The sequence below is a fragment of the Ambystoma mexicanum genome, chromosome 1p, assembly GCF_040938575.1.
Source record: "Ambystoma mexicanum isolate Mex_15411 chromosome 1p, UKY_AmexF1_1, whole genome shotgun sequence".
Lineage (NCBI taxonomy): Eukaryota > Metazoa > Chordata > Amphibia > Caudata > Ambystomatidae > Ambystoma > Ambystoma mexicanum.
The window spans coordinates 345427547-345443473 of NC_090921.1; the positions used below are offsets into that span (position 1 = coordinate 345427547).

General features: G+C 45.5%; 1 protein-coding gene across 1 annotated transcript in view; it reads right to left on the reverse strand.

Annotated features, from left to right (window-relative positions):
- LOC138569997 (spindlin-1-like) overlaps window positions 1-15927 on the reverse strand; it is a 117907-nt gene that overhangs the window by 73202 nt on the left and 28778 nt on the right. Inside the window, exon 3 of the mRNA XM_069648513.1 lies at window positions 11205-11458. Within this exon, the coding sequence (XP_069504614.1) occupies window positions 11205-11458 (254 nt within the window). The remainder of the gene's footprint in view (window positions 1-11204; window positions 11459-15927) is intronic.

Here is a 15927-nt window from a genome sequence, read left to right on the forward strand (position 1 = left end):
CGGCTCCAACGTTTACAGAATTTAGCTGCCCGGGTGGCTACTGGGTCTCCTTATAGAGCCCATAATTCCCCTGTATTACATACTCTTCACTGGCTTCCAGTCATGCAGCTTATCAAGTTTAAGGCCTTGTGCATTGGGTGCTGCATGGGCAGAGTACCTTCAGGCTAAATTTACTCGATATCTCCCCACCCGCCATCTGCGCTCAGCCCCTGCTGGCTTGCTGTTGGTTCCGATGTTTTGTAGGTCACGTATTTGAGGGCGTGGCTTTTTCGTTTGTCGCTGCTCAAATGTGGAATGACCTGCCTTTGACAGTTAAAAACTTGTCAAACCACCTGCTGTTCAGGAGAGTGCTTCAAACATGCCCATTTTAGTTTCTCATTGCTTTGGCCAATGACTGCTGTCCTCCCTCTCTAGCGCCAAGATACCTTCGGGTGAACGCTGCGCTGTACAAATTACATTAACATAACATCTCAAGAGGGGTAAATGTGAGCTGTACAAATGAAATCTGTCAATACAAGTAAAACCTAGGTTTCAGTTTCAAAAATATATTTATTTACATCAAGTTTTAGTTGGGCATTTCTTTAAAAAGGCAATTGTTTGTAAGTAAACTTTGGAATAACTATTCAACAGTCAATAAAGTTGGTGAATACTGTTTGGATATGCTAATACATTTCCCCTACACCCTGGAGTAACTTCAATAACAAGGATAGTATTGCATTTATATATACTTTTTTAGACTCAGTTTCAGGAAGGAAGGGGTAAAGGGAAATAGAAATGTTAGAACATGCTTTCTTATAAGAGTAAGACAGTTGGAATCCTCCAATGAAATCTAGGTAAGCCTTTCCCAGCAGTAAAAAAGGTGTTCAACAAATTACAACCTATGAGGGGCAAGCAAATTCAAAGTCAATGGATTCAGAAAGGCGACTTTAGGGAGCCAGGACAGCCTAAGTCAATTGGACAAAGTGTATAGTTCTGAGGCCCTTCTTGGATAAAAGTATTTCACAAAGTCAGATAGTTCACTGAAGGCACACAAGCTATAAGGGAGTGGAGATCAACTCAGAAAGTTAAGCAAGTGCAATTCTCAAGTGAGAAAGCACAAAGGCAAGAAGTTGTACCCCAAGCCCAAATAGTACCTATGGTTTGAAGAAAAGTGGTCCAGCTGGATGTCGTTTTGCTACAGGCCAAGCAGGCCCTGGTTCCTGAGCCTCAATCGTTGCGACAAGAGGGAGGACGCCTGGAGGGCCCCTGCAGCAGTACTCGGGGAAGGATTTCAGCAGCTACGGGCTCTCAGCGGCACTAGTTTCAGCGCCTCGCAAACAGCACTGATGCAGATACAATATCTCTGGTTGGTCTTTCCTCCTGGACTCTGGATCAGGATTTCCTGCTTCTGGAGGGTCCCTGGGAGGCTCCTGGTACTTTTGGCCGGATTCGTTCCGCGGCAGACGTTGCACTCGGTGATGAGCACTCGACCCCTGGCATTGGGCTTCTGCAGCAACGGAGAGGCACAGCAAGTCGGGGAAAGCCCCAAAGTGGAGTTTGTCTCGGGGTTAGTTGGTCCCACTAATCCAATGGGAGAAGTCGTACCGCCCGGAGCTTCTCTGTCGATACGAAAAAGGAAGTCAGCATAGCAGCAAGGCTTCACCGGTACTGCGAGGTCCAGGAGGTTGCAGCAGGATTCTCTTCACAATTTCTGATTCGGGTGTTTCTTGCTGTGGTCAACTCTACCTCCTGTCCCCAAAAACCTCGCTGTTTAAGCAAGTTTCCCATTCGTTCACAGCCTAGGCTGTCAATCACACAGCAGGGTGGCTGGCCTTCCAGGACAGCCAGCCGGCCAATCGGGACTGGTTTCATTCAGGCATTCCTAGAAACAAAGGACAGGCGAGTTTCGGGAACCTCCCTCACTTTCTGCCCTTCCAGACACACTGGAGCCAGGGGCGGGCTACAGGGCTGAAGCCTGCCAAAGGCAGAACACACAAAGGGCTCAAACCTGTCAACGCAGAGAGTAAAATCCAAGAAAAACCTCACAAACAGAAAATGGCAAAAAAAGAAAGGCCATTGAGACAAAAAAAGCTTTACTGCAGCTGAGGGTTCAGCTGCGGTTAAAAAAAAGCACACTCATATACGGGAGTCAGGTCAAGCCCCACCCTCCTTTATAAGAGTACACATAGTAGTATCCCCAAAAGTGGCAAAGATTCCACCAATTGTAAAATCATATTGCGCGATATCCCTCTTGAATACAGACGCAAAGGTGTATACCAGGGCCCTGGCCACCCGCATGGAGGAAATCCTGCCCAGTCTGATTCACCCGGAGCAAGTGGGCTTTATAAAAAGGAAGACAGGGAGCGGACACCATGCGCAAAACCCTAGATATTATGGAGCACTCGAGGTTGGAAATCATGTTTTGCTAAGTCTAGACTCAGAGAAAGCCTTTGATTGGGTAGAATGGGAGTTCCTCTGGGCCACATTGAAGAGCTATGGATTTGGGGAGCGGTTCATGACAGGTATTCGAGCGATATACAATGCCCCCACAGCAAGCGTGGTAGTAAACGGGAAAACTTCTAGGGAATTTAATCTCCGATGGGGAACTAGACAGGGTTGCCTGCTCTCACCCCTCCTGTACACACTCTTCATAGAACCGCTGGGGAACATGGTCAGGAAGGATCCCGCCATAGAGGTATCACGGTGGGGGACCACGAATATAAGTAGGGAATGTTCGCCGACGATATGCTCCTCTGCATGACCAAACCTACCGCCTCCATACCGAGAGTCCTCCACACTATAAGGGAATACGGCCGATGGGCTGGCTTGAAGGTCAACATGGAGCAATCTACAATTTTCCCATACAACAGCCAGAGGGAAACCGCAGACGAGGACTTACCCAACCTAGGAATCCCAATCGCCCCAAAGACGCTTAAATACCTGGGAATAAATATCACAAGAGACACTAGGGACCTTTATGAGGCAAACTTCCCCCCTGCTCTTGTCAGACCTAAGCGCCGAACTGGACAGGTGGCCGAAATTGACGATCTCCTGGTTGGGTCGCCTCAATGCAATTAAAATGGCAATCCTCCCCAGAGTACTCTATCTGTACCAGATACTGCCAACAGACATCCCAGGGGAACACTTTACTGAAGGGTAAAATCAGCAGATTCCTATGGCAACAAAGGGATGACGACGACTGCCAGGGGGCGGGTGAGCAATGGGGGGGGCGGCGGGGTGGAGTATGGGGCCTGGCCTTCCAGACTGTTACACATACTACCGCACAGGTCAGTTCAGAGCTTTGGTGCCACATCTCAGAGGAGACAAAGACAAGCAGTGGGTGGAAATAGAAAACGACCTACTGAGACCACTGACACTAGGGTGAATGGCTCTGGGAGCCGAAATCAGCATTCCCAAATAAGGCCGTAACACACAGGTTCCTAGGCCCGCGCCTTAAATTGTAGTGGTACAAAGGCGAGATGAAGGGACACACAACATGACCTTCTCCCACGGGCCACGTTTGGGCTCCCCAGATTAGAAATGAGATTCAGGACTTGCAGCGCTTCCAAGAATGGTATGAAGCTGGCCTGGAGAGAGTGGGTCAAATGATAGGCAATTCATGCATCTCCCGCAGAATTAGAAGGGCTGAAAATCAAAGCCATACCATTCCTGCAACTGAAGGGGGTTCTAATGTACCCGAAATGGAGGGAAAAGCTGCAAAGAGACCTGTACCCACAAGAAAGGATATTGAGCGAGTCCACGTCGACAAGGGGCCTCATTTCTCAGATATGAAAACTACCTTGTTCACCTTACCAACCCCACACGTGTTAAACTCTCATGACTAACATGTATGATGTACTATGGTGTATGATGCATTATGTTGTACGATACTCCCTATCGCTTAACACAGGTTCCTGCCTACTGTAACCCAAGGCACTACATGTACCTGTAACTAAGTTCCCTTACAAGTAACAGCGCCACAAAGCCCTGGGCTGCCTGCGTGCTAGATAGATGTAATAAATAAATAAATACAAAGCCCTTTTGAACAAAGACATACACGAACGAAGCCCTCGGGGAAAGGATTTGGGTAACTCAATTCACAGAGACCTTTGGAAACGCCTCTTCAAGAACATCCATAAAACCTCCATCTCTTGACAATACAAACTTCTTGGACTGAAACTTCTCCACAGGTGGCAATATGACCCTTAAGCGCCTCTCCAAGATATTCCGAGGGTCGTTGGAGAGGATGTGGCGAGCAAGGGGTTACATAGTATAAATTGACTCGTGCAGAGTTTGTTTTTTTTTTTTTTAATAGTTTATTAATTTTATTCAAACCAAACAATACAAACAAACCCAACACGCAGTGTAATTTACAACAATTCCAGTAAACACCATTTGTATTTCCAGTTTGCCACTGCTCTCCAAGTCCCACCCTCCATTATGAGCCTATTTGTACATCTCGTTCAGTATCTGCTACGTGTGGCTGGGTCTCACTATCTTCGGATTCAGTCGGGTCCGATATAGATCCAAACAGTTCCGCTATTAATAGTTTCCATGCCATCAAGGTACCCACTTCTTCCTCCCCACTCATGCTGCTCGCCTCCTGCCATACTACCGTTTCAGCCTCCGCCCATTTCTGTAACTCCCTCCACCATACCTCCACCCGTGGCTTGTGGCACTTCTTCCATCCCATGGCGATTCTCCGTTTTGCTAACACATATGCCAAGTTTCTCAGTTTCTCAACATGTTTAAGTTTCCGTGGTCTGGGGAACCCTCCCAGCAAGCAGGCCCAAGCCGTATCTATGACAAGGGTGACCCCTTTTGTCGCTAATTTTTGTGCCACTTCACCCCAGAAACCTTCGATTACTGGGCATGACCAAACCATGTGTGTCATGTCAGCGTTTTCCATGTCGCACTTAGGGCACGCCTGTCGCCCTGCATTCTGGAACTTGGATATCTTCAGAGGGATCATGTATGCTCTATGCCTTACGTACAGCTGTATTTCTTTAAGTCTGGCGTTTCTTGACACTTTTTTGTGATATCCCAGGGCGCGTTCCAAAATCCCATCTCCCATCGGGGCCCCCACCTCCTCCTCCCAATCAAGTCTCAAATGTGTCAATTCCTTCCCCACCTTGGTCATCACCATCTCAGACTTGTGCAGAGTTAGTTTTTGTGTTTCTGTAATAGTTCAAGCTCAATCATTTGCTGAGGGGAAGAGGGTAGTGCTGTTGGTGATACTTTCACATGTGTGACTTGTTAACCAAAAAAATACTTAAAGATTGTTATTTTTTTTAAAAGCACACTGGTAGTAAAAAGTAAACCACTGCCACCAGCCATTTAAAGTAGTGAGAGTAACAGAAAATGTTACATGAGAATTACTAGGTAACCCCCTTGCCCCATCCAAGCACTCCATATAAGATGGTGTGTGCTGGACCTACAAAGTAAAAAAGGTTATTAAGATCAATTTCACCTTACCATTCTTGGGAACAGTAGTTCACCCGAGAAAAGATAGTTAAACATTAAGAGAAATCCAAAGGACTTCTCTGTGACACAGCACTGAAGGTGCTGTGTGTCACTATACAAAAGGTAGATGCCTATGGAGTTTGTCAGACTCCAAAAACAGTGAAAACAAAAAATCCTAATCAGGGGAAAAACACATGAGAGTGAGAAAAAGGTCCCACTCACTCAGGAGTTAAAATGAAAAAGTCTTAAGTCCAGCAAAAGACCTGGCGGTATCTAAGGTGGGAGGAAAGTTCTCCCTAACAAGGATGCCATGAGGCCAAACAACGTTAGGAAGACTTAGGCCGGAAGACGTTGAGCACTCTGGAATTTTTTGACCATCTGCCAGAGATAATGAGCTCTCAACTCGGGTGGCAAAGATTTTCCAGGACTGCTCCAATAAATTGAAGCTTCTGTGAAGGTGTCAAGAGGGACATCTTGAAGTTCAGGGAGAAGCCCAGCTCGTGGAGGAAGTGGCAGTTGCGACAGAGAACTCAGACTGCTCCGGAGAACAAGCCCTGATCAACCAGTCGTCCAGGTAGGGGTAGCTGTGAATCCCCCTCCCTCCTTGGACTTGCTGCCACCACTGCCATAACCTTGGTAACGACCCTCGGGGATGAGGCAAGTCAGAATGGCAGACCCTGAAACTGAGATAACCGCCAACTGTGAGGATTGGCACATGAAAGTAAGCATCCTGAAAGCCCAATGACACCAACCAATCCTGGAGTCGAAAGGCCTGAAGGATCTGCGCTAGAGTTACCATCTTGAACTTGTCCATACTGAGGAACTTGTTCAAGCATCTCAAGTCCAAGATAAGTCGCACTCCTCAGTCTTTCTTGGGCATTAGAAGTAGGGAGAGAATACCAACCCTGGTTTCTCTCTGCTGCAGGTACCAGCTCTATTGCACCTTTCTCCAAAAGGATGAGAATCTCCCGTCGGAAGAGCGGATCTGGAATCAGGGCAGATCTTGCTTTTTGGGGGCAACCGGGAGGTTTCTTTAGGCATGGGAGACATAACCGTCTGCTATGGTTTGCAGCACCCAATGCATCCAAAGTCATACTTTGCCACCTCTGGAGATGAGAGTCTGCCTCAGACTTGTGAGGGAGTCATTTTGCTGCTTCACCTGCAGCTGAGGTTTCCTCCACGGGGAGTTCAACCTCCTCTTCCTACACAAGGCGCTCTCAGTTGACCCTTTTGGAGAACTTTCCTCTTATTCTAGAGATTGAGGAATAGAAACAAAGAGGACGTCCTCTCTATCCTTGACCTGAAGGTTGAGATTGCCAGATTGCCGCCCCTAATGATTTGGCTGCAGCTCTAGAAGCTTGCAGCTTCGCCAAGCTGTTGTCAGCCTTTCTGCCACAAAGAAATGTACCATCGAAGGGCACATCTTGCAGACGTGTTTGGAGATCCTCTGAAAATCCTGACTCTCAGACATGATATCTGTTTTAAAACAGTACTGACAGCCATGCATCTACTAGAATCCACTGTATCCAGGCTGTACTGCAAGGATTGCCTAATGGCATCTTTCCCCATCTTGGACTAGGCTTAAAAAACAGTCCCTTTCCTCACCCTCCATTATATGCTCTGCTGCTAGTAAATGCTCTGCTGCTAGGGTAGCTAGACCCCAAAGGGTGCAAGTGTATTTTGCCAAGGCACTTGTGACATTTGCCAATTTCAGTGCCATGCTTCCAGCACGAAATACTCTCTTTCCCAAAGGTTTGACCCTTCCACCTTCTTGGTCTGCAGGAGTTGGAAGGCTAAGCTGCGGATTTCGATGAAACAGTTGACGCTTCAACAATAAGACTCTGGTGTGGGATGCCTGTTCAGAAGCAGTGGGTCCACAGAAGCCGTTCTGTACCTCTTTGTTAAGAGTTTGTTTAGAGAGGGAAGGGGATCCGACTTCAGACACATTATCCATAACGTTTACCCTTAAGGCAGCATGGAAAGGAAGCACAACCTCCTTGACTGGATCCCTGTCCAAGATCTCCGTAAGGTCATCAGTCTCAAGCGTAGCTGCTGGTCTAGACCACCCCAGATATTTAGCCACTTTACAAATAACACATCGGTATGAAGGATCAGCATATCCAGCCACCTCTGGGTTACCAAAATCAGTCTCTGGAGACGTTTCCCAGCTAGTGGTTTCTGAGTTTCCACCAGATTCTGCATCTTGGATTCTGGAGAAATAAGCTCTCTGGAACATTTGGTGTTCCAAACTGAAAGAGGATTGATCCACCTCATCTGCTTAGAAGATGGACCCCATTTGCCTGAAGAAATCAGGTTGAGGCATGGGTTTGAACAGCTTGGTCAGTTCTGGAATTGGTTTAATAGTCTTCAAAAGCACTGAATGCTCTGATGGTGTCGAAGGATTCGACGACTGCTTCGAATCGGTCGGTGAATGTGCCGACGGTTTAACGTCCTTCGATTACTTCACATGGATGACATGCCTCTAGGGTTCAGGAGATAAACTCGACCCCTTGGACTCCTTCAAAGAAGGCTTCGATACCGGAGATTAAGGCCTTGAGCGGCTAGGAGGCTCTCTTATGTGTTGATGAAGACTCCTTCGACTTGAATCGAGAAGCCTCTCTCCTAAGGCTCCAAGACGCACAAGAAGGATACACACAAGACTTGTCAGACACTGATGGGTGGCTATGTTTCCCTGATCTCCTTGAGAGGGACAATCCAAGGAGCTTGCCTCTGAAAACGTTTTTTAAGCAGAGCTTTTCCCATCCTACAGGAGTCAAAGTTTTCTTTGGGAACAAAACTTTTTCGGGAGAGGAAGACGATGACCTGTGACGCCCTTTTTTACTCTTCTTGTGAGAAGAGGACATCTAGCTTTGTGAACCCGACCTCGATCGTCTCTGATGTTTCGAAGACCAGGAGTCGACGCTGCAAAACGCTCGACCTTATGAAAAAGAAAAATAATCCAAAGCAAGCTGAAAGCAGACTTGAATATCAAAAATAAGGAATACGTGGGAGGACAATCTATTTGAAACAAGGATACTTAAAAATGGTGAAAAAGAAGGAACCCACCATTATAACAGAATGGGGCCCTTATGTGCATTACTAAGGCTGACTTAACAGCCCACGAGTAATAAAGTCCCTAGGGTAAAACCACTGCCACTAGCCATTCAAGTAAACTTCCAATCGTAACATAAATGTTACCAGGCAAGTAGGAAATGGGATATATTGTATCCCCCGCCCCAGCACTTCACATAAGGTAGTGTGTGCTGGCTCACTATATAAAATGTAAAGGGGATGAAAATCCATATTTACCCCTTGCGAACAGTAGTTCACCAAGTACATTAAAGAGAAATTAACAGGGAAGCCCAAAGGCGCAACCCAGCCGAAGCCCAAAAGTTATAGGAAACTAATTCCAATTATACACAATGGAGACATAAAAGGTCACCAATAAAAAAATGTTTTTAAAAAAAAAAACTAGGTGAGAGGGAAATGAACGATTCCCCTTCACCTAGTGAAAATAATCACCAAGTCCAAGCAAAATGTTCTGGGGTTGACACAGGTCAAGAAGAATTAACACAAATATAAAAACTTACTCAACAGCAGTTTCCAGATGTCTTTACTAAAACGAAGTCGAAGAAGAAAGGAGTCAGCCACAGAAAGAGGACCAGCAAGGACAGCGCAGTAGTGCAGTTGCAGGAATGTAGACAGCACAGGCATCTGGAGCAACCAAGTTGTGATAGATTGACCTAGAGCACTTGACTAATGTCCCGCGACGAAGAAGCTCTGGTTGGGCAGGCAGAGTCTTAGGAAATCTGGCATCAAAGGGGCAACAGCTTCTCGGTCAGGCAATGCAGGTACAGAGCTGGGCTTTCAGGAGGAGCTGTGATCCAGTTGTGCCAACGATCAGGGCAAAGGAGTGCCACTGTGAATTACTGCTGGTCTTGGACAGGCAGAATTTTGATTATTCAGCATTTCAGAGGATGTTCTACAGCACTTGGATCTTTCCTACAGCAGCAGGCCTTCCAGAGTGCATTTACAGTGCTCAAGCTGTTGACATGGTGAGTGGGCTAGGTCATCTTATTTAATACTGCTTGGCAGGTGGTTAGTGAACATAGCACCCAATCACACATCACTCAAACAGGGGTGGTCACCCCTCCATGCACAAAGAAAGGGCTCCCGCACAAAAAGGAGCATCCACAAAGTTCCATATGCCAGTCAGTACATCCATTGGCCATTGGGCAGACTAGTCACCAGTCCTGGAAACCACAAGGTAAAAATACATTCACTGTGTGGAACCATTTCACTCAGGAGAAAAAGTCACTAGCATCCTAGCCAGATAACAGAGTACCCTCCCTCTCTTTGAGGCCAACGTCACACGGACATGCAGAGAACAACACACAGAGCCACACTCAAGCTTTGGCTTACATACTGGCTGCGGTACAAATCCCTTTAAAGCCATAAAAAAGTACAGGGGTCTACTACATACAGTAAGGACCAGGATTTCTACCCAGCACTGTCCTAGCAAATGCTTGCTGTTCTATGCTTGGGCGAGTCTCAGAAATCATGAGCAACAATTTGCCATGGAGGACAGAGGCAGCTGGAGTCAACCTGCACGATTGCCCTGCCGGAGTAGTGAAATTAAGTTTGGGGAATCTGGCACCCAAAGCTGCCAGATCAAGGGACCTTAATGGTTTTTATTAGGTCCCCTCTTCTGTAGGTGGTCCCGTTTCAGATAATGGCGTTTTAGCCTATAGAGAAAATAAAAGCGTCAAAAGGATCTGAAATAGGGAAATAACCCCAGTCTCTGAAAGACACTGTAGATATTGGTACCAAGCCGATTACCAAATTTTGATTACCCTAGTCTAATAACTTAAAACTTGCTTTGAAGTGGACTTGAGCTTGCAGTACTGGGCTCTTCTCACAAATACTGGGTTAAAGTTACCCAGGATGGACAGACAAGCTTGGTGTGGGCCATCCAAAAGGGAAATGCCTGCCACAACCAGTACATTTATTTATCCCAAAAATAAAAACACGCGTGTGGCAGAGGGAGGAGAGCGAGATGTATATTGTGGAAGAACAGTCTCTGGACACCACTGCATAAGAGACTGCAATCTTTTTTAAGGTTTGGGGCCTGTGCAGTAAATTCCAGATCAATTGTGGTTAGGAAGCCACAGTAATTCAATCTAAATAGAAACCTAAAAATTAAATTAAAACAAGGAATATATTGAGACAACTAGGCTTACAAGAGGCACCGTCGCACAGTGTGCACTTTATAAACAATCCCACATACTAAACATTTTTTTTAAACCGTGCTAGAAAAATACTACAGTGAAACATTTACCATGCTAGAAAAATACTACAGTGAAACATTTATTATAGGCGCACCCAGATGTGTTTGATGATCAAAAAGCAGTGGGTGAGACAAGGTTAAGTGGGGTGAAGCACAGTACATTTGTATATTTCCACACATGCAACTCTAGACTAGAACTTTTAGATGGTTCCTAAACAGGGATTTGAGACGCATAGGGGCAGAAAAGGCACCAGTTGATTTTCTATACTAAATGTGATAGCTTTAAATCACACAACCCTGCTTTTCCTGGTCTTTCTCGAATCACCCTCTGCACTTTAACACAGGCTTAGGAATGCGCGTAGGTTATAGTCAATATCATGTGTGCTAGGCAACTGTGGGTGTGGCTGTGATATGTAGGTGTGAATGTTAAACAACCGCATACTCCAAACTACAGGGTCATGCAATCTGTACTCACATGGTCGCCTTGGCATGATCTGCAGTTTCTTCACCCTTTTGTCCTTAAACAGCTCAATGCCGTAAACACAGTCAAACCCATCATAAATCACCAGGTACAGAGCAGGGTTGACTTCCATCTGGTCGAGAACCAAACCTTTCCATTGGCTTATGGTGCCATTGTTTTCTTGCCATCCATGTTGGACCCTCTCACCGATGAGGCCAGACAATTGCAGGCTCCCCATAATCTCTTCCGAGTCCTCAACACTGCGCTTTCTGCAAGGACAAGAAAAGGCATTCCACAAAGGGTGCACATTAGGTCTAGTGCCACATTTAGCCGTCATCACAGTAATTACCAATGTTACCAACTGAAAGCCCCACCATCGCCACTCCTCCGCCCAAAAGAGGGATGGCGAGGGTCCAGAGAATAAACATGGCCTACTAAAAACAATGATAGTGGGTTGAAAAATGTACCCATCTAATGCAGCAATGAATATAAAAAAAAGGAAGATGAAAATGCCAAACCAAGCGGTAAATAAGCCAAAACTAAATCCATTTTAGTTCAAATCAACTCCAACTTGGTTAAGTCGTTTAATACTGAATCACCACATGGAATTGGGTAGATTTATGTACTTCAAACCTATAACACATTAGTATGTTATGTGTGATCATTGCCACTGTACTGGTCAAAGTGCACATACCAAAACAAAATCAGAGTCCTGCTCTTTCCTCAAAGTCCTATTAACTGTCTCATTAATGAGATAAAAATTCCAAGTCTTTCAAAAAAGCAACACTTGTCAAGTTAGCCTCTTCACAAAAGGTCACATTTATCTATCAGCATTTTACGACCATGTGTAATTAATCATGTGGACCTCCTGAATCAGGATCTTGGTTTCGAGTGACAAGCCACCCGTCCATGGACCTTAACACATACTTCTTTTGTGCAATGGATTCAAAATTTCAGCCGAGAAACGTGTGAAAAACTATGGAAATCAATACTATGCGGCAGCTTTCTGCATTGTGACAGAATACATCTTTCATTATTTCTGGCCATTTGATCTCTCCTGTATATATTTAAATGTTGAAATCACAAAAACCTAGCCATTTAATTAGTAAAGCATACATAAATTTGTATTGTGTGTTTTGAGATTCGATAGCAGAATTGTCTTTTGATTTTTAATGAAAGTCCTCATTTCCTGGAGCTATTACTACCTAATGGTATGCCAATGTTATGATACAACAGTGCAGAGAGGCAAGGACTCCATGCTAAATTCTATATCTAATCTAGTGGTCAAATGGTTATATATATAGCTCTTTTGGCAAAGCGCTTTTCATAGAACATATTTATCACTATTACCACCAACCAAAGTCGGTACTCCTTTATCGACCTCGAAAGGATGAAAGGCTGAGTTGGACTTGCCGGGATTTGAACCCGCAACCCACCGATCACGCAGAGGTTGCAGCAACGAGTGCTGAGCCATCTTATTGGCTAACATCCTTCAGAGGTTGGCTAACTGAGTATCGACTGAGGTATAATGATCGCAGTACCTAGATGTATGACAAACCATTCATGAATCGCTACATAAAGTTAAATACCTATCTGGATTATCAGAGGGACAGGTTTTGCTGAGTTTCTATTTCAATTAGCAATGTAACTTTCATTTGTTTGTTTTTGAACAGCGCTTGCACTTTCTTGAGAGTCAGGTTTTGGATGTTTTATTTGTAGTCTTGAAGATTTGAGAGGGTAGAACACCTGTGATCGGTGTAATGATAATCACTCACCCTTGGGCAAAGACTCTGCTGCCACTGACCATTTATAGTAATGTACCCCATTGACTGCAAGGTTGAATGGATGTAAACTAGACTGTGCATAGTCATTTTACACACTGTTTTTATAATTAGACTGTAAACTAAATTAGAAGTGTAAAAATGATCTGCCCCTGCATGATTATGCACACATCACCGGAACTCTGAAAAACACAATTGTGCAATACTGGTTTGCTTTCACTGGACAAAAAGCATAACTTGTTAAAAAAAATAATTCATAATTGCAACTTAGGTTTCCATCTTATTAATTATACAATCCTCCAATTCTAGGAAAACATGCACAGTGCTTCTGAAGCTGAATGGAAAGAAACCATTCCTTTTATCAGTGTGCAGTTCATTTTTTTGAAAGGCTTCTGAGACATCCATTCTGTTTCAGAGGTGGCTTGCAATTACATCCATGTAGATAAATAAATCACAAGAAGCCTTCTGGTTTCTGTCAAGTACCCTGACCTTTGCACTGCCCTCTGCTCTAAACCTGTGTGTAAATGTACCCAGGAAAATAATAAAGCTGGCGTATTTACAAGATTTTCATGTGTAAAAAGGCCTGGTACTCGCCTTATCTAGAGCCCTGGGTGGCCCGTAGGCAGTGCAGGAGGGTGAAAGGGTGAGCAGGTACCTGGCCCCGAAGGACAGAGGGTGGGCAGGTGCACAGTGCCGAGAGAGAGAACAGATCAGCAGGGTGTTAGGGAGAATTCTCTGTTAAGGCTAATTTCCCAAATCTAGTGAGTCCCCCAGCAGCTTTGCTGGATTTTTGGGGTTTATTTTTTTCTCCTGCTAAGAGTGAGACTCTTTTACTCCCACTCTTGGACATGATTTGAGATATCCTTTGACTTTGGAATGTGTTTTATGGGCTATGGGTTCTGTTACTCCATAGGGTTTCATGTGTTTTTGGGTAAGTGGGTTACACAGCACCCTCAGTGCAGTAACCCAGGGGTGTCATAGTGACCCCCAAACATAGACTCCATACCCTGGGACTGACTACTGTCTCCCAGGGCATGTAAAGTCACCATTGACTTTACTAGTCTTAAATTGTGAACAGAACCAGTACAAACCATCATATTGTGGAAGTACTGGTAGGGGCAATTAGATTGCCCCTGGGCCTGTTTTTCGAGGGGGCACTGTGCAGTCCCCCCTCGTCGAGTTTCTGGCTGGTGGCAGTGGTTACCACGCGAAATATTCCACTGGAATATTTCCTATGGGATTTTCCCATTCATTTTAAACGCACCACTTTTTTTGGTGCAATGTTAAAGATACCGCGAGTTATTTATTTAATATTTATTCCCCGGTTGGGTCTTTTTGCCAGGACTCAGTTTTAAAATGGCGTTTGTGTTCGCCTCTGTAACTCCAACCCAAGTCGAGCCCTTTGTTCCACTTTTGGCGGGCTTCTGCAGGGAAGCCTCCAAAAGTGGTGCCACTCTGTCTGGGTCTACAGGATGTGTGGGGGGGGGGGGGGGGTTAGGCACCCTGGACTGAGTTGCCTCGGCAACTGAAGTCACACTCTTGTGTGATTGGCCCAGTAGTGAGCCGCCCGGCTCACCACTTAGCATGGTTTGAGTGACAGCTAGGACTGATGAATGGGGGTTTTCTGCATAAAAGCAGGGCTTTGGGGACTGGAACTTGAGAAGTCGCCACAGGACCAAAGAATCCGAAGAGGGGGAAGCTGAGCCGACCTGCAACGACGACAACACCGGTGGATCCCTGCTGAACCGCCCCACCACTTCCCGACGACAGAGAAGATCTTCATCCTGGAGAGTCTTCTTCCTTTGAACTGGTGGGGTTAACCAGTTCGCCCTCTTTTTCGCCTTCCTGGATCGTCTCGTGGTCGAATCGCCCGTGCCAAGCACCCCGGCGGCCGGATAGCCACGTTTCACTGCTACCGCGAATAAAAGGGTAGTACCTTTTAACCGGGAAACTCCGCGGCTGGTTTCTTCCCTGGCAGTGCAACAATCTCCAGCTTTCCTCCACGTCGAGATCCTCTCTTCCCCTGGACGAAGCACCGACTTGCACCCGCTGCCAGGAACAACTGCCCCCGCTGAAGCTTTCTCACCATTTCAAGTACTGTGTTCCACCTGGTCTCCCTTGCAACAGAGTGTTCAAGGTGTCGCGTAAATCCTTGAATCTCTATCCTGGGGTGACCTGGGACCTGCTAACTAACTTTTTCTGAACTGATCCAACTCCTTTTGAACTATCTGCAAAGACTTTTAAAGTACAATTCAACTGTGTGATTTGGACACATTCCGCCTTGCTCTCTCCAAGAGTAGGCCTGGCCTATGAACTTTCTTGCTCTACAGTAGACTCTGCCTTTCTTGCCTTGCTGTGGTTCTTTTAAAAGTGTTGGTATTGTGTGCCTTCTAATTCTGCCTTTTCCCTCCCTTTTAAACTAACTTATTGGAGTGCCATCTTAGGTTAAGCGCTCACCTCTGTCTGCAAATAAGTGGTGTTTTAACTAAGACTTGTTCAATAAGTAATCAGGGATGTATATATATTGATAGTGACTGTGTTTTGAACTTGCTTGCCATATTAGTGTTAGTGTATTTTTACAAGTGTGTTTTTAAATAAATAATTATATACTTTTATACCAAAGCTCTGGTCAGTGTTTGCTTGTGCTACTGTATTTTGGTACCTAATGTGTATACTCTATATACTGTCTAACTCTTCTTGAGAGAAGTCTGACTGCTCAGCCACAGCTACCAGGTAAATCTGGGTGGTACAGACTGCTACCAATTGGGTTTTCTGCCAACACCTGTAGTTCTAAGCCTTTTGCAGTGGTCCCTAAGGGAACTGCACAGGTTTCTGCCTAGCACAGGGGAGCAGAGGGGAAAAGGCAGAGCCAAAGAGGAAGGTCTTGAGGAGCTTCCGGAACTGGAGATGGTTCTCCTCAAGTTTCAAGGTGGCAGGGAGGCTATTCCAAATGGAGG